The sequence below is a fragment of the Cetorhinus maximus genome, chromosome 2 (genome assembly GCF_964194155.1).
Source record: "Cetorhinus maximus chromosome 2, sCetMax3.hap1.1, whole genome shotgun sequence".
Taxonomy (NCBI): Eukaryota; Metazoa; Chordata; class Chondrichthyes; order Lamniformes; family Cetorhinidae; genus Cetorhinus; species Cetorhinus maximus.
The window spans coordinates 10,414,112-10,439,563 of record NC_135880.1 but is presented as its reverse complement, the minus strand read 5'-3'; the positions used below and the strand labels follow the sequence as shown (position 1 = coordinate 10,439,563).

Here is a 25,452-nt window from a genome sequence, read left to right as displayed (position 1 = left end):
GGTGGTCTTATTACTGAATTCAGGGCTGCATCTCAACCATACCAAATGAAAAAAGAGGTTATGACAGTTGTTCAAATTAACCTCTGGAATTTAAACTCAGCCTTTAACAACTGCTGTGTCATAACAATAATCATGGGTGATTTTAATCTACATATCGATTGGACAAATTAGATTAGCAAAGGTAGCCTGGATGATGAGTTCATAGAGCATTTTTGGGACAGTTGCTTAGAGCAGCATGTTTTAGCACCAACCAGAGAGCAGGCGATATTAGATCTGGTAATGTGCAATGAACGGCAATTGTGAGAGCATGAAGACAGAGCTGGCTAAAGTGAACTGGGAAATCAGGTTAAGGCTTAGATCAGTAGAGATGCAGTGGCAGGCATTGGAGTATAATGTGGGAAAATGTGAAGCTGTTCAGTTTGGCAGGAAGAATAAAAAAGCAGGATGTTACTTAAACGGAGAATGACTGTAGAATTCCAATGTGCAAAGGGATCTAGGTGTTCTTGTGCATGAGTCACAAAAGGTTAGGATGCAGGTACATCAAGTAATTAAGAAGGCTAATGGAATGCTATCCTTTATTCCGAGAAAAGTAAGGATGTTATGCTCCAGTTATACAGGGCATTGGTGAGGCCACATCTCGAGTACTATGTGCAGTTTTGGTCTCCTTATTTAAGGAAGAATGTAAATGCGTTGGAGGCGGTTCAGGGGAGGTTTACTAGATTAATACCTGAAATGAGCAGGTTGTCGTATGAGGAAGGGTTAGGCAGGCTGGGCTTGTATTCACTGGAGTTTAGAGGAGTGAAGGGTGACTTGATTGAACTATACAAGATCCTGAACGGCCTTGGCAAGGTAGACGTCAAAAGGATGTTTCCTCTTGTGGGTGAGTCCAGAACTAGGGCCACTATTTTAAGGGTCGCCCTTTTAGGAGAGATGAGGAGAATTTTTCTCTCTCAGAGGGGTTATGTGGCTTTGGAACTCTCTGCCTCAGGTGGTGGTGGAGGCAGGGTCATTGAAAATATTTAAGACAGAGGTAGATAGATTATTGTTAAGCAAGGGAATCAAAGGTTATCGGGGATAGATGGGAACGTGGAATTCGAAACGCAAATAAATCAGCCATGATCCTAGTGAATGGCGGAGCAGGCTCGAGGGGCCGAATAGCCAACTTCTGCTCCTATTTCGTATGTTAGTATGTACATTTAAGGAGATATTTCAGAATACTCAGAAAAGATATTTTCCTGTGAGAATGAAAGACTCTAAGGAACTGCACAGCATCCGTAGCTAACTAAAGAAATTAAAGATAATATCAAATTGAAAGAAAAAGCGTATAATTCTGCAAAGATGAGTGGCAGGTCAGAAGACTGGACAGAATATAAAGAACAGCAAAGAATGGCTAAAAGATTAATAAGGAAGGAGAAATTAGAGTACGAGAGAAAGATAGCTAGCAATATAAAAATAGTAAGTTTTAAAGTAAGTAAAAAAAGGAAGTCAAGTAAAGTGAGCACTAGTCCTTTAGAGAGTGAGAATGGGGACATAATAATGGAAAATATGAAATGGCAGATGAATTGAACTGATTTGCATCTGTCTTCACCGTAGAGGATACAAATAACACCTCAGAAATAACTATGAATCAGCAGGTGAAAGGGAGGGAGGAACTTAAAGCAATTATAATCACCAGGGAAAGGGTACTAAGAAAATTATTGGAACTAAAAGCTGACAAGCCCCCAGGTCCTGATGGATTTCATACTAGTGTCTTAAAAGATGTGGCTGCTGAGATAGTAAACACATTGGTTTTAATTTTCAAAAATTCCCTCGATTCTGGAAAGGTTCCAGCAGATTGGAAAATAGCAAAGGTGGCTCCTCTATTCTGGAAAGGAGGGAAACAGAAAGCAGGAAACTACAGGCCAGTTAGCTTACCAACTGTCATAGGGAAATTGCTGGAATCTATTGTGAATGAGGTAAGTGGAATGTTGTCATTCATCGCAAGGGGAATGGAATATAAGATCCTGAGGGGACTTGACAGGGTGGATGCCAAAAGAATGCTTCCCCTTGTAGGGGAGACTAGAACTAGGGGACAGAGTTTAAAAATAAGGGATCTCCAACCTAAGACAGAGAGGAGAAGAAATTTTTTCTCTCATAGGCTCGTGAATCATTGGAACTCTCTTCCCCAGAGAGCAATGGGGGCAGGGTCAATGAATATTTTTAAGGGAGAGGTAGATAGATTCTTGACTAACAAGTGTCAAAGGATATCAGGGGTACGCGGAATGTGGAGTTGAGGCCACAATCAGATCAGCCATAATTTTATTGAATGGCAGAGCATGCTTGAGGGGCCGAATGGCCTACCCCTGCTCCTAATTCATATGTTCGTTCGCATGTTTACACTGGAAGGCAAATGAGAAAGTTGCAAGTACGAGGTCCTAGATTTTGAAAACTGGGGCACAAACCAAAAAGCAACAAGATACTGCTGAACCTGCACCAATCATCAACTGGGTTGTGGTTAAAATATTTTGCGTGCCCGACTTTAGGAAGGATATGAAGGCTGCAGAAGAGATTCACTTAGATGATACCAAGGATAAGTTTTAATTTCGAATAAAGACAAGAACAACTGGAACCTCTTTCACTGGAATAGAAAAGCTTACAAATACGAGGTGTTCAGAATTATAAAGGGTTTTAATTCAAGTAGATAGGGATAAATCATTCCTACTTTTCAAGATGTTAACTAAAGGGATCAGTGAATTCTTTTGAGCAGAGCATTGTTAGGACATAGAATGTCTTACCCGAAACATAGGTGGAATCAGAATGCATAACAGTTTTAAAAGGAGCAGTTTTAAAAATATCTGAAAAAGAAAAAAATGGGGAAAGGGCAGGGAAAATGAGAGCAAAGAGATAAGCTTAGATCTCTGGTCAGCAGGAATGCTGGGCACATGGCTGCTGGCCGCAAAATTTTATCCTCGACCTGACAATACTGCCCATTTCTTTTGGGGTAGGGGGTTGTCAGGTGATCAAGGGGAGGGTTTGGTGGGGTTGATTGGTGGTTGGGAGGGAAGCCAGTTGTGGAGTTACCCAGCTGTTGGGCCAGGTATTAAACTGCCTAACATTTCCTGGGTAAGTATCCAGCTAAGTATCATGTATCTAGCCTAAACCTCGGCCCGAAGCTCAGGGTCGGAGACATTCACAGGGTCCTGGGCAGCAGGAAATCAACCCATTGGAAGTTTAAACTTCCCCAGCAATTCCCACGTATGTCTATGCGTCAGGATTTGCCTTTCCCAACGTACGTCCCATCTCCAATGATCCAGAGGCAGGAAGATTTGGACCAGAGTTCTTTCAGAGAGCTGACGCAAGTGTATAGTCTCCTCCTATGTTGAAAAATCCCATGATTGTGTGAAGAAGGCCCATTTCACACCTGGATGACCACAAACCAAAACACGACAATTTCCACCACTTAAATATTTGGGTCTAATTCTGCATTTTTGACTTAGTATGAAAGAGGACACACACAATATTTTAGCATTAAACACTTTTTAGGGATAGATGTTGTCTTTGAGCTGGGTTTTGGGGTGAGGAAGTCTGGCTTGCAGGCTTGATGGACCAAATGGTCCTTTCCTGCTGGTCAGTGTTTGTACATGTCACATGGAGAACACAGCTTTACACTTGCATGCAGCATTATGGTAATTACTTATTTTTGCAACTTACCAGTGTAATGAGGAAGGTGCTGATTGTGCGAGCAGCTTGACAGAGTGCGCTATATTCCTCCAATAGGAGCGAGATGAACTGATGGGCCTGTGGCGGGCCTTGTGCCACAGTTGTGACTTTGGATCCCAGTGACAGATGTCGGAGCAAGCGTACCTTCATTTCAAGAACATATTCCCTGGCCTGCTGCTCTAAGCGTTGGTACAACTGGTAGGGGTCTCGTTCACATAACCTATGGCCAAGGAAAAAAGAAAGAGCACATTAATCATCTATTACAAATCTCAATTGTTCACATTAAAAGAAAAACTAAATTAGAATCATAGAAAATAGGAGGAGGAGGTCATTCGTCCCTTCATGCCTGCTCTGTCATCCAATATGATCATGGATGATCTTCTATCTCATTGCTATACTCCCTCCCCATATCCCTTGAGGCCTTCAGAGACCAGAAATCTATCAATTTCCTTCTTAAATATATTTAGTGACTTGGCCCCCACAGCATTCTGTGGTAGAGAATTCCACAGCTTCACCACCCTCTGAGTGAAGAAGTTTCTCCTCACCTCAGTACTAAATGGGAGACTTATAAAGAAGGCAAATACACATGGGATACAGGATAATTTGATAAGGTGGATTCAAAATTGGCTTAGTTGTAGGAGACAGAGGGTGATGACAGAAGGATGCTTTAGTGACTGGAAGCCAATGGTGTACCACAGGAATCTATGCTCGGTCCCTTATTATTTGTCATTTATATAAACGACATAGATGACTATGTGGGGGGTAGGATTAGTAAGTTTGCGGATGACACAAAGATTGGCTGGGTGGTCAACAGTAAGGTTGAGTGTCTTGGGCTACAGGAAGATATAGACAGGATGGTCAAATGGGCGGATAAGTGACAGATGGAATTTAACCCTGAAAAGTGTGAGGTGATACACTTTGGAAGGAGTAATTTGACAAGGAAGTAATCAATGAACGGCATGACACTAGGAAGTTCTGAGGAAGAAAGGGACCTTGGCGTGTGTGTCCATAGATCTCTGAAGGCAAAGGGGCATGTTAGTGGGGTGGTGAAAAAGGCATATGGGACACTTGCCTTTATCAATCGAGGCATAAATTACAAAAGTAGGGAGGTCATGTTGGAGTTGTATAAAACCTTGGTGAGGCCGCAGCTGGAGTACTGTATGCAGTTCTAGGCGCCACATTATAGGAAGGATGTGATTGCACTGGAGGGGGTGCAGAGGAGATTCACCAGGATGTTGCCTGGGATTAAACATTTAAGTTAAGAAGAGAGGTTGGATAGACTTGAGTTGTTTTCGTTGGGGCAGAGAAGACTGGGGAGCGACCTGATCGAGGTGTACAAGATTATGAGGGGCATGGACAGGGTGGATGAGCAGCAGCTGTTCCCCTTAGTTGAAGGGTCAGTCACAAGGGGACATAAGTTCAAGGTGAGGGGCAGGAGGTTTAGAGGGGATGTGAGGGAAATCTTTTTTACCCAGAGGGTGGTGACGGTCTGGAATGCATTGCCTGGGAGGATGGTGGAGGCGAGTTGCCTCACATCCTCTTAAAAAGTACCTGGATGAGCACTTGGCATGTCATAACATTCAAGGCTATGGGCCAAGTGCTGGTAAAAGGGAATAGGTAGGTAGGTCAGGTGTTTCTCACGTGTCGGTGCAGACTCGATGGGCCGAAGGGCCTCTTCTGCACTGGGAGATTCTGATAAATGGTCTACCCCATATCCTGAGACTGTGACCCCTTGCTGTACAAAAAATGCACCAAGTACACCCAACATCAAGAATCAAGTGCCGGGGTCAGGGAGTACAGTGTTAGCCTCAAGATATATTGCAAATTAATTCATTATACGCATATGGGACTAAGTTTTATTTCATCAGAGACTGCTAATGCAAGATGCCTTTTGTGGCATGCGTAATTTTATTTTCTATTGTATTTTGTATCATTTAATGTAGTTACTGAGGTTGACAGAGCTTTGTGATAAATAGGGTTTAATAGAATTAATTGTGCAAATGGAGAGCAGCAGGAACAGACATCCAACATCATGCCCACGCCAGGAAGGGACACACCCACAGAGGAAAGAGCGGTCTTACGATTAAACAAGTATTGCCACAAGATTCTCTGTTTATTGACTTGTGCCAAGTGTATCTAGGTTGATAACCGAATGAGCATTACGTAAAGTACCTTGCATCAGTAGAAAAATAAGTTTCTGCCTTTTCTGCTCTTTGGATTCTTTTCTCTAAATCTTTACAGGCAACTGGTCTATGCTTGGTTCACATTCGTGAAAAAACGCCCTATCTTAACATTTAGAAACATTGAGCAGCATTTTGAGATGTACACAGGTAAAGTTGGGGGAGTGCACCCAAATTGCAAAGTCTTGATTTGCCCTTAATGTAGAATAGTGTCTATGGAGTTAAATTCCACAACTCCTCCTCAGATTGGAAAACCAGTCAGTGAGGAACTGGAATTTCTTCTTTATCTTTTCATGGGATATGGGTATTGCTGGCAAGGTCAGCATTTCTTACCCCATCCCAATTGGTCTTGACAAGTTGGTGGTGAGTTGCCCTCCAGAACTGCTGCAGTCCACCTGGCACCCACAGTGCTATAAGGAAGTGAGTTTGGAAGGATGTTAAGGCTGAAGAAAAAAATCACTGAGATGACACCAAGGATAAGATTTAATTATGAGGAGGGAAAAGAGCATCTGGAGTTTAAGAGGATGATGAGCAGGCTACTGCTGCTCTGGGGCACAAGCCATTCTTGTACAAAGCTGCACAGCCTATTAGTAGGTTGATTTGCAAACTTTAATATAGCAAGATATTTCCTGGGAGCTAATTGAGCTGTGTCCTTCGTTCAACATTGGGTCAACTTTCCATGGCTTCTATAATTTTAAGTGAATTTATGGGGAGGCGATGGCATAGTGGTATTGTCATTGGGCTAGTGATCCAGACACCCAGGGTAACGCTCTGGGGACCCAGGTTCTAAACCCACCACGGCAGAAGGCGGAATTTGAATTCAATAAAAATCTGTAATTAAAAGTCTAATGACCGTGATAACATTGTCGATTGTTGTAAAAACCCATCTGGTTCACTCATGTCCTTTCGGGGAGGAAATCTGCTGCCCTTACCTGGTCTGGCCTATTCGTAACTCCAGACCCATAGGAATGTGGTTGACTCTTAAATGGCCGAGCAAGCCACTAACAAGCTGCTACAAAGTCACAAAAAAGGAATGAAACCAGACGAACCACTCAACATCGACCAAGGCACGGGAAATGGCAGCAGCAAAGTCAGCCCTGTCGACCCTGCAAAATCCTCCTTACTAACATCTCTGGTTAGTGCCAAAATTGGGAGAGCTGGTTCAGCAACAGCCTGGCATAGTCATCCTCAAGGAATCATACCTTACAGATAATCTCCCAGACACCACCATCACCATCCCTGGGTATGTCCTGTCCCACCGGCAGGACAGGCACAGCAGAGATGGCGGCACAATGGTATACAGTCAGGAGGGAGTTGCTCTGGGAGTCCTCAACATCGAGTCCAGACGCCATGAAGTCTCATGGCATCAGGTCAAACATGGGCAAGGAAGCCTCCTGCTGATTACTACGTACTGCCCTCCCTCAGCTGATGAATCAGTGCTCCTCCATGTTGAACACCGCTTGGAGGAAGCACTGAGGGTGGCAAGGGCGCAGAATGTATTCTGGGTGGGGGACTTCAATGTCCATCACCAACAGTGGCTCGGTAGCATCACTCCTAACTGAGCTGGCCGAGTCCTAAAGGACATAGTTGCTAGACTGGGTCTGCGGCAGGTGGTGAGGGAACCAACAAGAGGGAAAAACATACTTGACCTCATCCTCACCAGCCTGCCTGCCACAGATGCATCTGTCCACGACGCGATTGGTAGGAGTGACCACCGCACAGTTGTGGAGACGAAGTCCCGGCTTCACATTGAGGATACCCTCCATCATATAGCATGCATGACCACCGTGCTAAATGGGATAGATTTCGAACATATCTAGCAACTCAAGACGGGGCATCCAAAAGACGCTGTGGGCCATCAGCAGCAGCCGAATTGTACTCGAACACAATCTGTAACCCCATGGCCTGGCACATCCCACACTCTACCATTACCATCAAACATCAAGCCAGGGGATCAACCTGAGTTCAATGAAGAGTGCAGGAAGGCATGCCAGGAGCAGCACCAGGCATACCTAAAAATGAGGTGGCAACCTGGCGAAGCTATAACACAGGACTACCTGCGTGCCAAACAGCATAAGCAGCAAGTGATAGACAGGGCTAAGCGATCCCACAACCAACAGGTCAGATGTAAACTCTGCAGTCCTGTCACATCCAGTCGTGAACGGTGGTGGACAATTTAAAAACTCATTGGAGGAGGCTGCTCCACAAATGTCCCCATCCTTAATGATGGAGGGGCCCAGCACATCAGTGTAAAAGATAAGACTGAAACATTTGCTACAATCTTCAGCCAGAAGTGCCGAGCGGATGATCCATCTCGGCCTTCTCCGGAGGTCCCCAGCATCACAGGTGCCAGTCTTCAGTCAATTCGATTCACTCCACGTGATATCAAGAAACAGCTGAAGGCACTGGATACTGCAAAGGCTATGGGCCCTGACAATATTCCGGCAATAGTACTGAAGACTTGCGCTCCTGAACTTGCCACACAAGCTGTTCTAGGGCAGCTACAACACTGGCATCCACCCAGCTATGTGGAAAATTGCCTAGGTACGTCCTGTACACAAAAAGCAGGAAAAATCCAACCTGGCCATTTACCGCCCCATCAGTCCAATCTCAATCATCAGTAAAGTAATGGAAGGGGTCATCAGCAGTGCTATCAAGCAGCACTTGCTTAGCAATAACCTGCTCATTGACGCCCAATTTGGATTCCGCCAAGACCACTCGGCTCCAGACCTCATTACAGCCTTGGTTCAAACATGGACAAAAGAGCTGAACTCCCGAGGTGAGGTGAGAGAGTGACTGCCCTTGACATCAAGGTAGCATTTGACAGAGCGTGGCATCAAGGAGCCCTAGCAAAACTGGAGTCAATGGGAATCAGGGGGAAAACTCTCCGCTGGTTGGAGACATACCTAGCACAAAGAAAGATGATTGTGGTTGTTGGAGGTCAGTCATCTCAGCTCCAGGACATCACTGCATAAGTTCCTCAGGGTAGTGTCCTTGGTCCAACCATCTCAGCTGCTTCATCAATGACCTTCCTTCCATCATAAGGTCAGTAGTGGGGATGTTCGCTGATGATTGCACAATGTTCAGCACCATTCGCGACTCCTCAGATACCGAAGCAGTCTATGTCCAAATGCAGCAAGACCTGGACAATATCTAGGCTCGGGCTGACAAGTGGCAAGTAACATTCGCCCCACACAAGTGTCAGGCAATAACCATCTCCAACAAGAGAGAATCTAGCCATCACCCCATGATGTTCAAGGGCATTACCATCACTGAATCCCCCAATATCAACATCTTGGGGGTTACTATTGACCAGAAACTGAGCTGGACTAGCCATATAAATACTGTGGCTACAAGAGGAGGTCAGAGGCTAGGAATAGCAACAAGTAACCCACCTTATGACTCCCCAAAGCCTGTCCACCATCTACAAGGCACATGTCACGAGTGTGATGGAATACTCCCCACTTGCCTGGATGAATGCAGCTCCTACAACACTCAAGAAGCTTGTACCGTCCAGGACAAAGCAGCCTGCTTGATTGGCACCACATCCACAAATATTCACTCCTTCCACCACCAACGTACAGCAGCAGCAGTGTGTACCATCTACAAGATGCACTGCAGGAATTCACCAAGGCTCCTTCGACAGTACCTTCCAAACCCATGACCACTACCATCTAGAAGGACAAGGGCAGCAGATAGATGGGAACACCATCAGCTAGGAATTCCTCTCCAAGCCACTCACCATCCTGGCTTGGAAATATATCACCGTTCCTTCACTGCTACTGAGTCAAAATCCTAGAACTCCTTTCCTAACAGCACTGTGGGCGTACTGCAGCAATTCAAGGCGGCAGCTCACCACCACTTTCTCAAGGGCAACTAGGGATGGGCAATAAATGCTGGTCCAGCCAGCGAAACCCAGATTCCATGAATGAATTTTAAAAAGTGCTTCCATTGTTACTTGCCCTAACGCCTCACTCCTCATTGCCTCAAGGTGATTCACCTCCTGTGCCACATGTAAACACCTTCAATCTCTTGTTATGTGAAATTAAGTGAGAGGCAACATATTTTGGTCAGAAGAATAAGGAGACACAATACAGGCTACATGATTTAATTTTAAAGGTGGTGGCAAGAACAGACACACCTAGGGGTGTTTATACACAAATCTTTGAAGTTGGCAGAACAGATTCACAAGCATAGAGGATTCTGGGCTTCATAAATACAGGCAGAGAGTACAAAAGCCAGGAAAGTTAGGCTAAACCTATCTAAGACACTAGTTCATCCCAGCTGGAATACTTTACTAAGGACATGAAGGTTTTGGAGAAGGGACAGGAGATATTTAATAAAATGGTTCTAGAAATGAGGGATTATGATTGGATAGACTGGAGAAACTAAGGCTGTTCTCCTTAGAGCAGAAAAGGCGAAGGGGACATTTGATAGAAAAGAACCTGGGGAAGCATAAGGAAAAAAGATTTTATGGGCAAGAGGGGTTAGAATTTGGAATGCACTGCCTGATAGGGTAGTTGAAACAGATTAAATAGCAGCTTTGAAAAGGGAATTGGATAATTACTTCCAGGAGAACAAGCTGCAAGGATGTGCAGAAAGACCCAGTGAGTGGGACTAAATGGTTTGGAATTCCAAAGAGCCAGCGCAAACTCAATGGGCCAAATAGCTTCCTTCAGTGCTGTACTGTACTGTCGGTTAGCTCAGTTGGCTGGATGGCTGGTTTGTGATGCAGTGACCTCAATAGTGCAGGCTCAATTCCCGTTCCAGCTAAGGTCATGCATGAAGGCTCCGACTTCTCAACCTCACCCCCCGCCTGAGGTGCAGTGACCCTCATGTTAAACTCACCACCAGTTGTCTCTCTCTGATGAGGGGGTAGGCTATGGCCCTCTGGGACTACGGCAACTTATATTCATTCATTCATTTGTAGCGTGTGCTGTAGGGGAGATGCACGTGAACTCCACCACCTGTAAGTTCCCCCCCAAGCCACACACCATCCTGAATTGGAAATATATCGCCGTTCCTTCACTGTCGCTGGGTCAAAATCTTGGAACTCCCTTCCTAACAGCACTGTGGGTGTACCTACGCCACATGGACTGCAGCGGTTCAAGAAGGCAGCTCACCACCGCCTTCTCAGAGGCAATTAAGGATAGGTAATAAATGCTGGCCTAGCAGAGATGCCCATACACTGTGAAAGAAAAAAACTATTCTATGATTCTATGTCTCCCATTTGAGATGATTTTCCTTCTCTGAGGGTTGTTAGTCTATGGAATTCTCTTCTACAGAGAGCAGTGGAAGCTGGGTCATTGAATACATTCAGGGCTGAGTTAGATCGATTTTTGATTGACAAAGGAGTCAAGCGTTATGGGGGCAGAGAAGGTGGATTTGAGACCACAAGATCAGCCATGATCTTATCAAATGGCAGAGCAGGCTCAAAGGGTCAAATGGCCTACCCTTGCTCCTAATTCTTTTATTCTTATGTTTTGTGTTCTCTAATTGGCTCATGTTAATGACATTTCAGCAATTTAATTACTTCCGGTTTTCCGTTTGGCAAAGAAATCTATTGGTGTGCGTTGGCATTTGCCTTGTTCCTTTTAAAGTGCAGTGCATAGTTAATTTCTTGCAGTTCTGTCCAAGGTTCCACACCCGAGATGTTAAATCATCTATTCTCTGCTGTGGTTACTGACTTGCTGAGTATTTCCAGTAATTCTTATTTTTGTTTCAAATTTAGAGATGTTCAAAACTGAGGGGTTTTGATTGATTAAATAGGGAGAAACTGTTTAGTAATCAGGCAACACAGATATTAAAAGTCAGCTGCGAGATAAGGAGATATTTTTCTATGCAGCGAGTTATGATGATGTGGAAGGTACTACCCGAAGTGGTGATGGAAGCAGATTCAATCATAGCTTCTGAAAGGGAATAGAATATGCATTGAAAGGAAAAAATAGAAAGGTTATAGATAAAGGGCAGGAGTTGTCTGCCTAATTAGCAGCTCGTTCAAAGAGAGGGTGCAATGTGCTGAATGGCCTCCTTCTGTTCTGTATATTAAGATTTCAGTATTAGCGATAAATTGATTTGCCTTTCCTGACAGGTTTCGCACGACTGGTTCAGTATATTTTATTCTTGGAATGACCTTTCAAGAATGCAACTCATAAACTTATTAAGACATTATATAATTTTCCCTTGTGCACAAGTACAGTTAAATTCTTTTGCTCTTCCAGTTCAGAACTACTTTTTTGTCAAGATCTGCAGGAGCAAAAGAACGCAATCCTTTCACTTGTGTCCCATGTCCAACCTAGAATAATAATAAGACTCAAGTTTTTACTCGTTACCCTCCTGGTTCAGCTGAGTCATACAGAGAATGCAGGGCCCTGTGCTTATCACAGGTGCAGCAGTAGTAGACAGTGCTATCATTGGCCTGAGCTCTATTCATTAGCTGGAGGCGGGGGGCAGGGGGAGAGCAGAAGGAATAATTTGAGAGGAGAAGAAATAGCTTTCCCTTTGACACTTTACCAAGCTGAGTGAGGACCAATGAGACACATTTCTACAAAACAGGAAGCATTTATATAGCGTCTTTCATGTATTAAAACAACATCTAAAGGCGCTTCACAGGAGCATTATGGAACAAAATTTGACATCAGTCCACATATGATGATATTAGGGCACATAACTAAAAGCTTCATCAAAGAGGTACGTTTTAAGGGTCATCTTAAAAGAGCAGTGGAGAAATTTAGGGAAGGAATTCCAGAATTGAGGGCCTTGGAGCTGAAGGCATGGTTGCCAACAGCAACAGGAGCACAGATATTGGAGGGTTCTGTCCCCTTTTCACATACATATGAAATAATCTCACCATAAACATGCCTGTTGTGTGAACTCAAATCACATATCCATACATAAATAAATGTATACATATATCTCATTGATGTTGGTGGGATTTTGCTGTATGCAAACTAGATCCCATGTCTCCTTACATTTCAATGGTGAGCACACTTCAAAATACTTCAATGGTTGAGAGCACTTTGGAACAAGGCGAGGGCACGAAATGTGCTATTTAACAACTTATATTTACATAGCACCTTTAACTTAATGAAATGTCCCAAGGTGTGTCACAGGAGCATTATAGAACAAAAACAGGCACCAACCTACACAGGGCATATTAGGTCAGATGATCAAAAGCTTGGTCAAAGTGGTAGAGGGAAGGAATTTCGGAGCTCGAGGCCAAGGCAACTGAAAGCACGGCCAACAATAAATCGTGCAGCGATTATAATTGGGAACACACAGGTCAGAATTAGAGCAGCACAGATATCTTAGAGGATTGTGGAGCCGGAGACTACAGCGTTAGGAAGGGCAAACCCATGGAGGGATTTGAAAACAAGGATGATAAAATCAAGACGTTGCTTGACTTGGAGCCAATAGAGGTCAGTGAGCACAAGGGTGATAGGGGAATCGGACTTGCTGCAAGTTAAAACACAGATTTAAATTCTTTCTGTAATTTTTCATCAGAGCTAAGCCTTCAAGTTTATAACTAGTCGCACACGTTTAAGTTAAATGCTGACAATTTGCTATTTTCACTTTAATTTTAATCTTTTTTCAAAAAATATTCTGTATGATTGTTTAGGAATTACGAATTTTGAATTGGATCAAGCCACCAGCTCCGAGAAAATGAAAAGAAAACACTGATATCCTGCTCTGCTCACTTAAGAGGTCCCTTCCAACTACTGCAAGACATCACATTCGAGTCTATGGCACAACACATTTGGTTTAATTTAACCTGCGAAGAATGATCGACATGCAATTGGGTTTCTGAAGACAGTAGCACTGCACTAAAGACAAAGGCCTGTCTGGGCTGAAGTGATGCAGCCATTTCACAACACTAACTTTTTTGAGGGGTGTGGGGAAGAAGGGAAACAACTAAATGGTTACAGAACGACTGTTACTGGAGTTATACATATTCAGGCCAGGATTGTGCTCAGCTATGCCCCAAAAGCCTAATTGCGTCGAACCTCAAGTCAAGGGCATGAAAAATTTGCAGGGCTATAGGGAAAGAGTGGGGGAATGGCAGTAATTGGCCATCTCTTTCCAAGAGTTGGCATAAGCACAATGGGCCAAATGACGTCCTTTTGCACTGTACGATTCCAGGATATTTTCAGTTAATTTTCCGTTATTTTAAATCAACTTGCAGAGTAACTATTGACAGAGAATTTTTGTCAAATGCTACAGGTCAACTACATGTTGAAGGCTGCTGACTCATTAAGTACTTGAACACTGGAGAATGCAACATGCATCACTTCACATATAAAGCAGAACGGAAACCAGATATAGTCAAACTCCAGTGGCTTTGCTTACATTCCCTGTGGCAAAGTTCAGTTTAAAAATAGAGATTTCCACAAACATATTTAATAAATTATAAATCATTTACCTGTCTACCAGTTCTTTCATTCCCTCCTTATCTGGCACCAGCGATTGGTCCTGATCATCAGCCAACGGCGTCCCAGCTTGTCGATAAATACATCGAACCATGTAACGTACCTCTGACCAATAATGCTGAAGCTGTTGAGATTCTCGCTCGTTCTCTGCCGATATTTCTCTGCAAAGAATTTAGGTCATTCAATAACTATTAATTCAATCCTTGAAGAAAAGCTGCCCAATTTCAAACAGTCATTTTCTTGAAATGAACCAACTGGCTCCTGCTTACAAAACGATGCTTACCTGTGGGTTAAACTTTCTGTGTGTGATGACTCTTTAAGGTAGTTTTAAGGTAGAGCTTAGACCTGATCCATTGGTTGTGGGATCACTTAGCCCTGTCTATCACTTGCTGCTTATGCTGTTTGACACACAAGTAGTCCTGTGTTACTGCTTCACCAGGTTGACACCTCATTTTTAGGTACGCCTGGTGCTGCTCCTGGCATGCCCTCCTGCACTCTTCATTGAACCAGGGTTAATCCCATGGCTTGATGGTAATGGTAGAATGGGGTGTATGCCAAACAGCATAAGCAAGTGATAGACAGGGCTAAGTGATCCCACAACCAATGGGTCTTAGCTCTGCAGTCCTGCCACATCCAGTCATAAATGGTGGTAGACAATTAAAAAACTCACTGAAGGAGGCGGCTCCACAAATAACCCCATCCTCAATGAAGGGGGAGACCAGTACATCAGTGCAAAAGATAAGGCTGAAGCATTTGCAACAATCTTCAGCCAGGATTGCCAAGTGGATGATCCATCTCAGCCTCCTCTAGAGGTCCCCAGCATCACAGATGCTAGCCTTCAGTCAATTCGATTCATGATATCAAGAAACGGCTGAAGGCACTGGATACTGCAAAGGCTATGGGCCCTGACAATGTTCCGGCAATAGTACTGGAGACTTGTACTCCAGAACTTGCCGTGCCCTTAGCCAAACTGTTCCAGGTCAGCTACAACACTAGCATCTACCTTATATGGAAAATTGCCCAGGTATGTCCTACACAAAAAGCAGGACAAATCCAACCTGGCCAATTACTGCCCCATCAATCTACTCTCGGTCATCAGTAAAGTAATGGAAGGGGTCATCAACAGTGCTATCAAGCGGCATTTGCTTAGCGATAACCTCACTGACACCCAGTTTGGGTTCTGCCAGGGCCACTCCCCCTGACCTCATTACAGCCTCAAACATGGACAAATGCTGAACTCCTGAGGTGAGAGTGACTGCCCTTGACATCAAGGCAACATTTGACAGAGTGTGGCATCAAGGGGTTACCGATTGTGTTCGAGTACAATTCTGCTACTACTAGCCCACAGTACCTTATGGGTGCCTAGTCAGGAGTTGCTAGATATGTTTGAAATCTACCCCATTTAGCACGGCCGTAGTGCCACACAACACGGTGGAGGGTGCCCTCAATGTGAAGGCTGCTCTTTGTCTCCACAATGACTATGCGGTCGTCACTCCGATCTAAACTATCATGGACAGATGCATCTGCTGCAGGTTGGTTGATGAGGATGAGGTCAAGTATGTTTTTCCCTCTTGTTGGCTCCCTCGCCACCTGCCACAGACCCAGTCTAGCAGCTACGCCATTTAGGACTCAGCCAGCTCAGTCAGTGGTGGGGCTATCGAGCCACTCTTGGTGATGGACATTGAAGTCCCCCACCCAGAGTACATTCTGGACCCTCGCCACCCTCAGTGCTTCCTCCAAGTGGTGCTCAACATGGAGGAGCACTAATTCATCAGCTGAGAGAGGGCGGTATGTGGTCATCAGGAGGATTCCTTGCCCATGTTTGACCTGATGCCATGAGACTTCATGGGGTCTGGAGTCGATGTTGAGGACTCCCAGGGAAACTCCCTCCTGACTGGATACCACTGTGCCACCACCTCTATGGGCCTGTCCTGCTGGTGGGACAGGACATATCCAGGGATGCTGATGGTGGTGTCTGGGTTATTGTCTCTAAGGTATGATTCCATGAGGATGACTATGTCAGGCTGTTGCTTGACTAGTCTGTGAGACAGCTCTCCCAATTTTGGCACTAGCCCCCAGATGTTAGTAAGGAGGACTTTGCAGGGCCAACAGGGCTGAGATTGCCATTATCGTTGCCAGTGCCTAGGTCGAAGCCGGGTGGTCCGTCCGGTTTCATGCCTTTTTTGTGACTTTGTCGCAGTTTGTTACAGCTGAGTGGCTTGCTCGGCCATGCCAGAGGGCGTTTAAGAGTAAACCACTTTGCTGAGGGTCTGGAGGCCAGGCCAGGTAAGGACGACAGATCTCCTTTTCTAAAGGACATTAGTGAAGCAGATGGGTTTTTACAAAAGTCAACAATGGTTCCATAGTCATCATTAGTCTTTTAATTCCAGATTTATATTGAATTCAAATTCCACCATCTGCCATGGCCGGATTCAAGCCCGGGTCCCCTGGGTCTCTGGATTACTAGTCCAGCGACAATACTACAATGCCATCGTCTCCCCCTAATTACATGCTGAGTTCAAACTCCTCTGCACAGCTATCCCACCACAAACCAGCATCCACTAAAGATGCTGAATCCTTGAAAGTGTGCCTATCTGATCTAGTGCACGCATATTCAGGGGTACCGAATAACTTGGATGATTTTAACATGCAATATACATGTCTGGTAGCGCTGCAAAGCCTCAAGGCCAACCCAGACATACAATAAACTGACAGCTATATACTTCAGCTCTGCTACATCAGACCAAGTTATAATCCCGTATCCTGGCTTGTGCACTTGAGGTGGGATAGCACAGCCATGCAACGAGTACACAATTTTCACTAAAACTCTCAAACGGATGAGAGGCTCTATAATTAACAGGAGAATCCAAACAAATTGGAAATCTTTTAAATTTCATAAGGTTAAGAGGAGATCTAAGACTTTGAAGTTAACCATATAGGGTAAAACAGTTTGCTTGATTGGCACCCTTACCACTTGCTTCAATATCCACCACGCTCCATCATCAGTGCACTGTGGTTGCATTATGTATAACCTGCAGGACGCATTGCAGCATATCCTTCTTCAATAATCTCTACCTCAGAGAACAAGGGTAGCAATGGTGTGGGAACACAATGACTGCCAAGTTGGTCTTTCAACAATGGACTATGCTGATATATTTATGTTCTTGCATTTGTTGCTGGGTTACTATTCTAGAATTTACTATCCTACACTATCATGGGTATCCCTCAAGGATGGTAGCATAGTTACCGTCTCAGAGGTAACCTTGGGAGAGCCAATAAATCAGAACTATTAACTGTGGTACAAGAATGTTTTTTGGAACATGATATGGCTCACTGGCAGAAACTTGCATCTAGATATGGTTTAGGCTCTGTCAATTAATCAGCAAATCCTCCATCATATGTAAGAGTGTTAGAAGTCTGGAGGCAAGTGACCAATATGATTAAATCATAGGTATAATGGCCACTGACAGTAGTGAGGGCCAAGGCAGAAATATAATATTCCACGCAAACAAATTTCAAATGAAATTAGGCCCAAATAAAACGATATTCAACACTGAAAGATGGGTTGGTTCAGGAAATATTGGGAGCCTTTAAAACTTTAATTATGAATTATGCAAGATGGCAATAAAGAAAAATAAGATAGCTCAACAAGCAGCAGATAGAGAGAGAGAGAGAGAGAGAGAGGAATCAAAATAGAAATAAGAAAACAATGTGTACAATGTAGGCAGGGAAAATGACGGATTATAGAAAACATAACAGGTTAAAAATGGTAATAGAGTTGCTAACAGGATACTGGAGAGCAACACAGAAAAAGATAATACATTTTATAAATATAATTACATAAAGGATTGGTTGTGGGACGAATTTAACCTCAAAGATAAAAGTAGCAGAGAAGATGAAAATGAAGGGAAAACAGCACATTATCCCATGTTTATTTTGTAGAACTATTCAATAGAATGAAAAATACTGATTTATTGTTCAAGTACCATGGTGCACTGAACATCAGAGAGGATTTTTAACTTAGTGTGGAGAAGGTATTCAACAAATGGATAGGTGACTAACAAATTCTCTGAGAGATAAAGCCTATAGTTTAGGATATCAAATGAGAACATGATATGTGCATCTCTGACTGAAATCACAAAACAGACATTGACTATTGATGTGGCTCTGCATTTAGTACTTAATTAAAAGTGACAACAAATGAAATTTACCTGAGATCCAATACAACACTAGATTGGAAAAGAAATAGTATTTGTTTCAAGATTTTAGGCCAAATTGCTATAATGGAACACAAAAAAGAAAGCTAGATGGTTTCTTCAAACATGGTGACATATGCCAATAAAAAAAAAGAAAATACCTGAAGTACTCAGCAGGTTAGGCAGCATCTGTGGAGGCATTAACACCGTTAATGTTTCAGAACTGATGGAAGGTCACAGGTCTGTGATGTTAACTCTTTTTCTTCCTCTCCATAGATGCTGCATAACCTGAATATTTTCTGCTTTTATTTCAGAATTCCAGCATCTGAAGTACTCTGCTTTTTGAGCAGTGAACTATGCCACCTTTATTTAGAAGCGTTATCAGATCGACAGGCCTTTCTGAAGCATTTCTTCTCTCCCCCCACCAGCCCAACCTCAACGAGTTTTCTCCTTTCCTTGTGTTCTGAAGCCTGCTTGCAAGGATATTATTCCTCACATGCTGCTGTGTTCCAGTGTCTTGCTCAGGTGGATATCTTACACATGAGATTATTTGATGACTGTCGGGGTGTGAAAGTATTTGTCCAGAATTATGAAGAACACTTACCTGCGTTCATTGCATGCTTCACAGTTGCAAGCTATTTCTGAAGGTGCAGGGGTGTTTACATCTGTACTGGGTACAGACGGTGTTCCGACAGCCAGTCTTCCACCTATTGTTTCCTGGGATGCCCCATTATTCGCCATTGGCATATGCAGTAAGAAGTCCTGGTTCTTTAGTCATGCAGCACAGAGAAACAGAAATAAAATTGAATCAGTTATGCTCAACAATTGAAAAAACACCTCACAGTTGCAGCTATATACAACAGTAATCCACAAACCCAGCCAAACCTAGCTCAGTATTCGCAATAGTTCTAGGTTTAAACTTCATTTCCAGGACTTAAATCACCATCTAGGCCAAAACTCCAGTGCAGGGCTGATGGAGCACTGCATTGTTGCAGGCTCTATCCTTTGGATGAGGTATGAAATCATTGCTGCCAGCAGTTCTGGTGGTTCAGGTGGACATTAAAGGTCGCATGGTAAAATAAGAATGGGGCATTTTCGGGTTAACAGGTGATAAATAAAGTGCTTGGGCACCAGCTATTTACAATCCATAAAAATGACCTAGACGAAGGGGGCAAGTGCAATATATCCAAATTTACTGATGGTACAACGCTAGGTGAAAAAGTAAGCAGAGGAGGATACAAATAAATTGCAAAAGGCTAAGTGAGTGGACATGAAGGTGAGATATTATGTGAGGAAATGTGAAATTATCTACTTTGCTAGGAAGAATTGAAAAGCAAACTTGAAAAGGTGAGAGATGAGTAAATGTTGGTGTAGAGGGATTGGGCATCTACGTACACAAATCATAGAGTTAATGAAAGGTACAGTAAATAATTAGAACGTTAAATGGTATGCTATCCTTTTATTGCAAGGGGGTTGGAGTTTAATAGTAATGAAATCTTGCTGTAATTATATATTGTGCTGTGGGACCACACCTGGAGTACTGCGTACAGTTTGGTCTCCTTACCGAAGGAAGGATACACTTGCTCTATAGGTGGTGCAAAGGAAGTTCACTGGACTGAACCCTGATGTGAGGATTGTTCTACAAGGAGAGAATGGAGTTGAATGGGACTATATTTCCTGGAATTTAGATGGGTGAGAGGTGATCTCATTGTAGCGTATAAAATTCTAAAAGGCTTGAAAGTTACACCTGGCAGCAAAGTCCAGAACCAGGGGTCATAATCTGAGATTAAGGGGTCAGCAATTTAGGACTAAGATGACAAGAAATTTCTCCACTCATCAGGTTGAAAACATTTGTGAATATCCCAGGGAGCCATGGATGCTCACCTGCGGAGTATATTCAAGACTGAGATCAATAGATTTTTGGGTACAGAGATGAGAAGGGATATGGGGATAGGGCAGGGAAGTGGAGTTGAAGGTAGATCAGCATGATTTAACTGAATGGCTGATCAAGGGGCATATGGCCTACTCCTGCTTCTATTGCCTAAGTTCTTAAAAGTTTGAGTCAGTGCAAAAATGGAGTTGTTCAAAACATAACAGGGGCTTAGGGTGACCCCCAGACTGAAACAGCCCAATACTGGGGCCAGGAAGCAAACCAAGTTGGGAGGAGTTGTGGCAAAGTTGGGGGCGGGGGGGGGTTGAAAGTGGGAGATGGAGGCACTTATAGGATGGGGTGGATTTAAATGAATACCACACTGATCAGACAAGTTATCATGGGCACACATCAGCATGCAAGACGCCATGTGATCCTGTTAACTGGCAACCAGGATCAGATCAAACCTTCAAAAACTGATTCAGCATTGGTTTCAGCTGCTGTAGCAAGCAAATCCTAGACATCAACAACATCGGAAACAGACAGGTTCTATATATAAATATATAAGCAGAGTTCGTGCAGCTAACAAAAATAAAATGCAAAAATTCACCAGTGGTGAAGGCAGTGCCACTTCAGTCAGATTGCAGCAAAATACTCACGAGTTGTTGGAAAATGTTCCATATTCTGGCATGAAACATCGAAAGAGGGAGTGCTATATAACCAAAAATTCTATGTGCCTTACAACTTCCTTTGCTATTAAAAGCGCAGTGGAAGAGGCACACTGCAAGGTACATTAATGGGCAGGTCTCGGGATAGGACTGGACTGCTTTAATGGGAACCCTGAGCATTGTTTTGTCGGATTTGCCATGTTTGACTAAATCTTTCACTATTACACAATTACTGGAACAGACAAGATGCCAAACCTGAACAGACAGTTGTTCACAACCTGCTTTCACTCATAACAAAATGCACCATGGGAAAACAGATGGGAGTGAGTCTCGATAGGGCATCCTCCCCTCATCTGTGATGGCAACACACAGTATGTCATAAAAAATTAGAAATCAGACCACAAATTATAAAAGTGATTTCTGCATCAATTTCTTCAGTGCTTCTTCAGTTAATAGAATTGCTTACACCTGCAAGTTGTTGTCTGCAACCTAAGTAAAAGGAAAAACTGCTAATCGATAGCACTTTCCATGACCTCAGGACGTCCTAAAGCACTTTACAGCCAATTAGATACTTTTTTTGACGTGTAATCACAGTTGTAATATAGGAAACATGGCAGCCAGTTTGCACACAGAAAGCTCCCACACACCACATTGAGATAAATGAACAGACCATCTGTTTTAGGTGACAAATATTGGCCAGGGCACCAGGAAAAACTTGCCCATTCCATTTTTCAATGTGTTAAGGGATCTTTTATGTCTGGCTGAGAGGGGAGACAGGGCCTCGGTTTAATACTAAGATAAAAGCAAAATACTGCAGATGCTGGAAATCAAACAAAAACAAAAATTGTTGGAAAAACTCAGCAGGTCTGACAGCGTCTGTGGAGAGAAAGACAGAGTTAACGTTTCGAGTCCATATGACTCTTTTTGCCTCGGTTTAACATCTCATTGAAAAGATAAAACACAAGATAAACTAACCTTTTCAACACATTTTTTAAATAATTGAACAACTTAATGGTTCCATCAAAAGTAGAGCATTCAGAATAATGTAGAAATCACTGCCTACAAGTATTTCACACCTGTGCTCTCATAAACATCAAAACATCTGCAGCAGGAAGGGTAGTGGAATAGGCTGTGAAATGTAGCTGCACAAAAGTTTTAGTGAAAGCAAGGCAATAAAAGAAAATGAATTCTACAGCCAGTCAGGATCATTTGTAGAAACTGATGTGGAACAACCAAATACATCGGTGCAGCCTCCTCCTCCAATTAATTGTTTAATTATCCAACGCATGGTTGGATGTGGCAGGGCGTTGCAAAGCATTTGTCTGATCTGCTGAATCATTTAGCTCTGTCTATTGCATGCTGCTTCTGCTGTTTGGCATACAAGTAGTCCTGCGTTGGAGCTTCATCAGGTTGATTCCTCATTTTTAGGTATGCCTGGTGCTGCTCCTGGCATGCCCTCCTGCACTGTTCAGTGAACCAGGGCTGATCTCCTGCTTGGTGGTAATGGTAGATTGAGGGATGTGCCGGGCCATGAGGTTACAGACTGTGGTTGAATACAATCCTGCTGCTGCTGAAGGCCCATAGTCACCTCATGTACGCCCAGTTTTAAGCTGCTAGATCAGTTCCAAATCTATTCCATTTAGCATGGTGGTAGTGCCACAAAACATGATGGAAGGTGTGCTCAATGTGAAGTGAAATGGTAAGTGGCAAGTAACATACATGTCACACAAGACCCAGGCAACGACTATCTTGAACAATAAAGATTTTAACCATCTCGCCTCGATTTTCAACCACATTGCCATCGCTGAATTCTCCATCAATATCCTGGGGGCTATCGCTAACCACAAATTTAACTGGACCAGTCATACAAATATTGTGGCTATAAGAGCAGGTCAGAGGATGGCAATTCTGTGGCGAGTAACTCACTTCCTAACTCCCCAAAGCCGTCCACCATCTACAAAGCACAAGTCAGGAGTGTAATGGAATGCTCTCCAGTTGCCTGGATGACTGCAGCTCCAACAACACTCAAGAAGCTCCAAACCATCCAGGACAAAGCAGCCCACTTCATTTATCACCTTAAATATTCAATCCCTCCACCACCAGCACATTTTGGCATTAGTGTGTATCATATACAAAATGCACTGGAGGAAACAGCAAAACATAATTTGAGAGTACCTTCCAAACCTGTGGCCTCTACCACCTGGAAGGGCAAGGGCAGCAGATGCATAGGAAAAGCACCATCTGCAAGTTCTCCTCCAAGCCACACACCATTGTAACTTTGGAAATATATCACCGTTTCTTCATTGTTAATGGGTCAAAATCCTAGAGCTCCCTTCCTAACAGCTCTGTGGCTATACCTACACCAAATGGACTGCAGCGGTTCAAGGCAGCGCTTCAGCACCACCTTCTCAAGGGCAATTAGGGATGGGCAACAAATGCAGGCATTGTCAGTGACGCTCACATTCCATGAAAGAATTAAAATATAAATGTTATGGCACGGTTGTTTTGTCTCACAGAAGATGCAATTTAGTCATAGTTAGCTGCTTTGACTGGTCCTCCATTAAATTGGAACATAAGTTGAAGGAAGTTCACTGTGCAAAATCTGGCCATACTATCCTTGACCTTGATAGGGGTCGATCAGGACAATGGGTTACTGAAAGAAAAAACGTTCCCTCACCTTGAGTAAGCAAAAAACTTTTTTTTAAAAATGTGAGTTATTTTCAAAAGCCACATAAATACAGCAAAATCAGCAGAGATAACGGGTTATAAACTGTTATGACATGGCAGATGTGCGCCAGGCAGATCGAAGGGATCCGCGAAGGAAACTCGATTCCGCTATCACAGTGGTTTTGCAATTCGTATTTATTTCGAGATGCATGCCCTGAATTCAGTAGTAATAAGTCCACCAAGACTTGAGGTTTTTTTTTAAGAAAACTAAATTAAACATTTACATACATAGGTCTACAAATTACTACTATAATAACTCCTAAAACTCCTAATTAATCTGGCTTCCAGTTACACCCCCATTAAGGCAAAGTTAAAAAAAAAACAGATTTTAAACAAATCCAGGCAGGTCAACACAATACCCTGATGAGCAGAATTCAAAGTGGCTTTTCCCAGCTTCGGTTTCTGTAGACATTAGGCTTAATGCACAAATACTGGAGGCTTCTCACACTTCTGTTAGATCTTACAATGCCTTCCCTGACACATAGCCTCATTCTCCTTTATACACGTTTCTCCCTTTTAATGTAAATTCCATTGTTCCCATATACATTTAGAACTTTACCTTTCTCATAATATAAAAGTTTTCAATGTGCTAATATTGTCAGTAACCCTTGGGAAAAATTAACATATTGCTTGGCCTAGCTTCTCTGGCTAGGTGTAAACAACCTGCCGTCTCTTTGAAATTGAAACTGCCCTGATTTATCTAAAAAATGCAAATTCCCCATACCTTACATTCTAAGAATTCAGCCATGTTTATGTTCTTAGCATTTCAAACTTGGCTTCTTTTGATGAATCAAAGCCTCCAGGCCAGCTGTCTTCAATTCAATTAAATCCCCCCCACACACACAGAAACTATCCAAACCCCACTATTATCTTACTTTTACAATAAATCACAATAATATTATGAGTATTATTATGCTCTTGTTACATAAACATGTATGATTAAAAATCTATTTAATAAAACCCATTTCATTCCACCAACAGGCAGAACAGCTGCCTTAATATTTAGAACAATTTATTGCGATGGAAAATCTATCCTAACAACCTAGCTCATCTAGAAGTGAAGCACAAGGGTACTGTCCCTTAAAATGCAAACAGAAAGCCCTTACCAAGAAGCTTAGCCAACCAATTTGCACTATTCAAGGAAACAACCCAACGGACCTAATGTAACATGAGGGACACCTACAGCACTTTGAGACTTAAACCTGATGTCAAACACTAATATTCATTCCAAAACTCCTGCCAGGAGAAAGATCAGGAGTAAAAATTATTCATTAGAAATGAACAATATCACATGGGAATGTTAATGCTTCATGGTAACAATCAATGACTGAAACAAGCAACAGGATCTAAACCCATCAAGGAACTTAAGGTAACTAGAGGCAGAATCTCCAAACAGTCAAGAAAAATTATACACACAGCACTGCAGACATCAGCAAGGCAGGAACTAGCATAATCCCAGAGCTGTCAACTTCAAGAATTCTGTAGCCTCTCAGCTGTGCAGTGGAGGTGTCACACACATGAAAGGGTTTGTAGTCTCTCAAGTATACAACTAAAGAATCTTTCAACATTTATTTTCACCTTTATTTTTCAGCCTAAAACACATCAGTAAATATATCAGCATCAATTTCGAATGCCCAAGAACGGTGCCTTGCATATGAGATTACTTGCTGATTACTGTGTTTCAAG

The 25,452-nt window shown here is 43.1% G+C and overlaps 1 protein-coding gene across 2 annotated transcripts in view; it reads right to left on the bottom strand.

Moving 5' to 3' along the window:
- Positions 1-25,452, bottom strand: part of fam193a (family with sequence similarity 193 member A) — a 241,983-nt gene that overhangs the window by 78,816 nt on the left and 137,715 nt on the right. For both annotated transcript variants that reach the window (XM_078560819.1, XM_078560827.1), the window contains exons 4-6: positions 19,106-19,269; positions 14,299-14,466; positions 3,691-3,919 (exon numbers count right to left, since the gene is read on the bottom strand). In XM_078560819.1, coding sequence (XP_078416945.1) covers positions 3,691-3,919; positions 14,299-14,466; positions 19,106-19,269 — 561 coding nt within the window. The remainder of the gene's footprint in view (positions 1-3,690; positions 3,920-14,298; positions 14,467-19,105; positions 19,270-25,452) is intronic.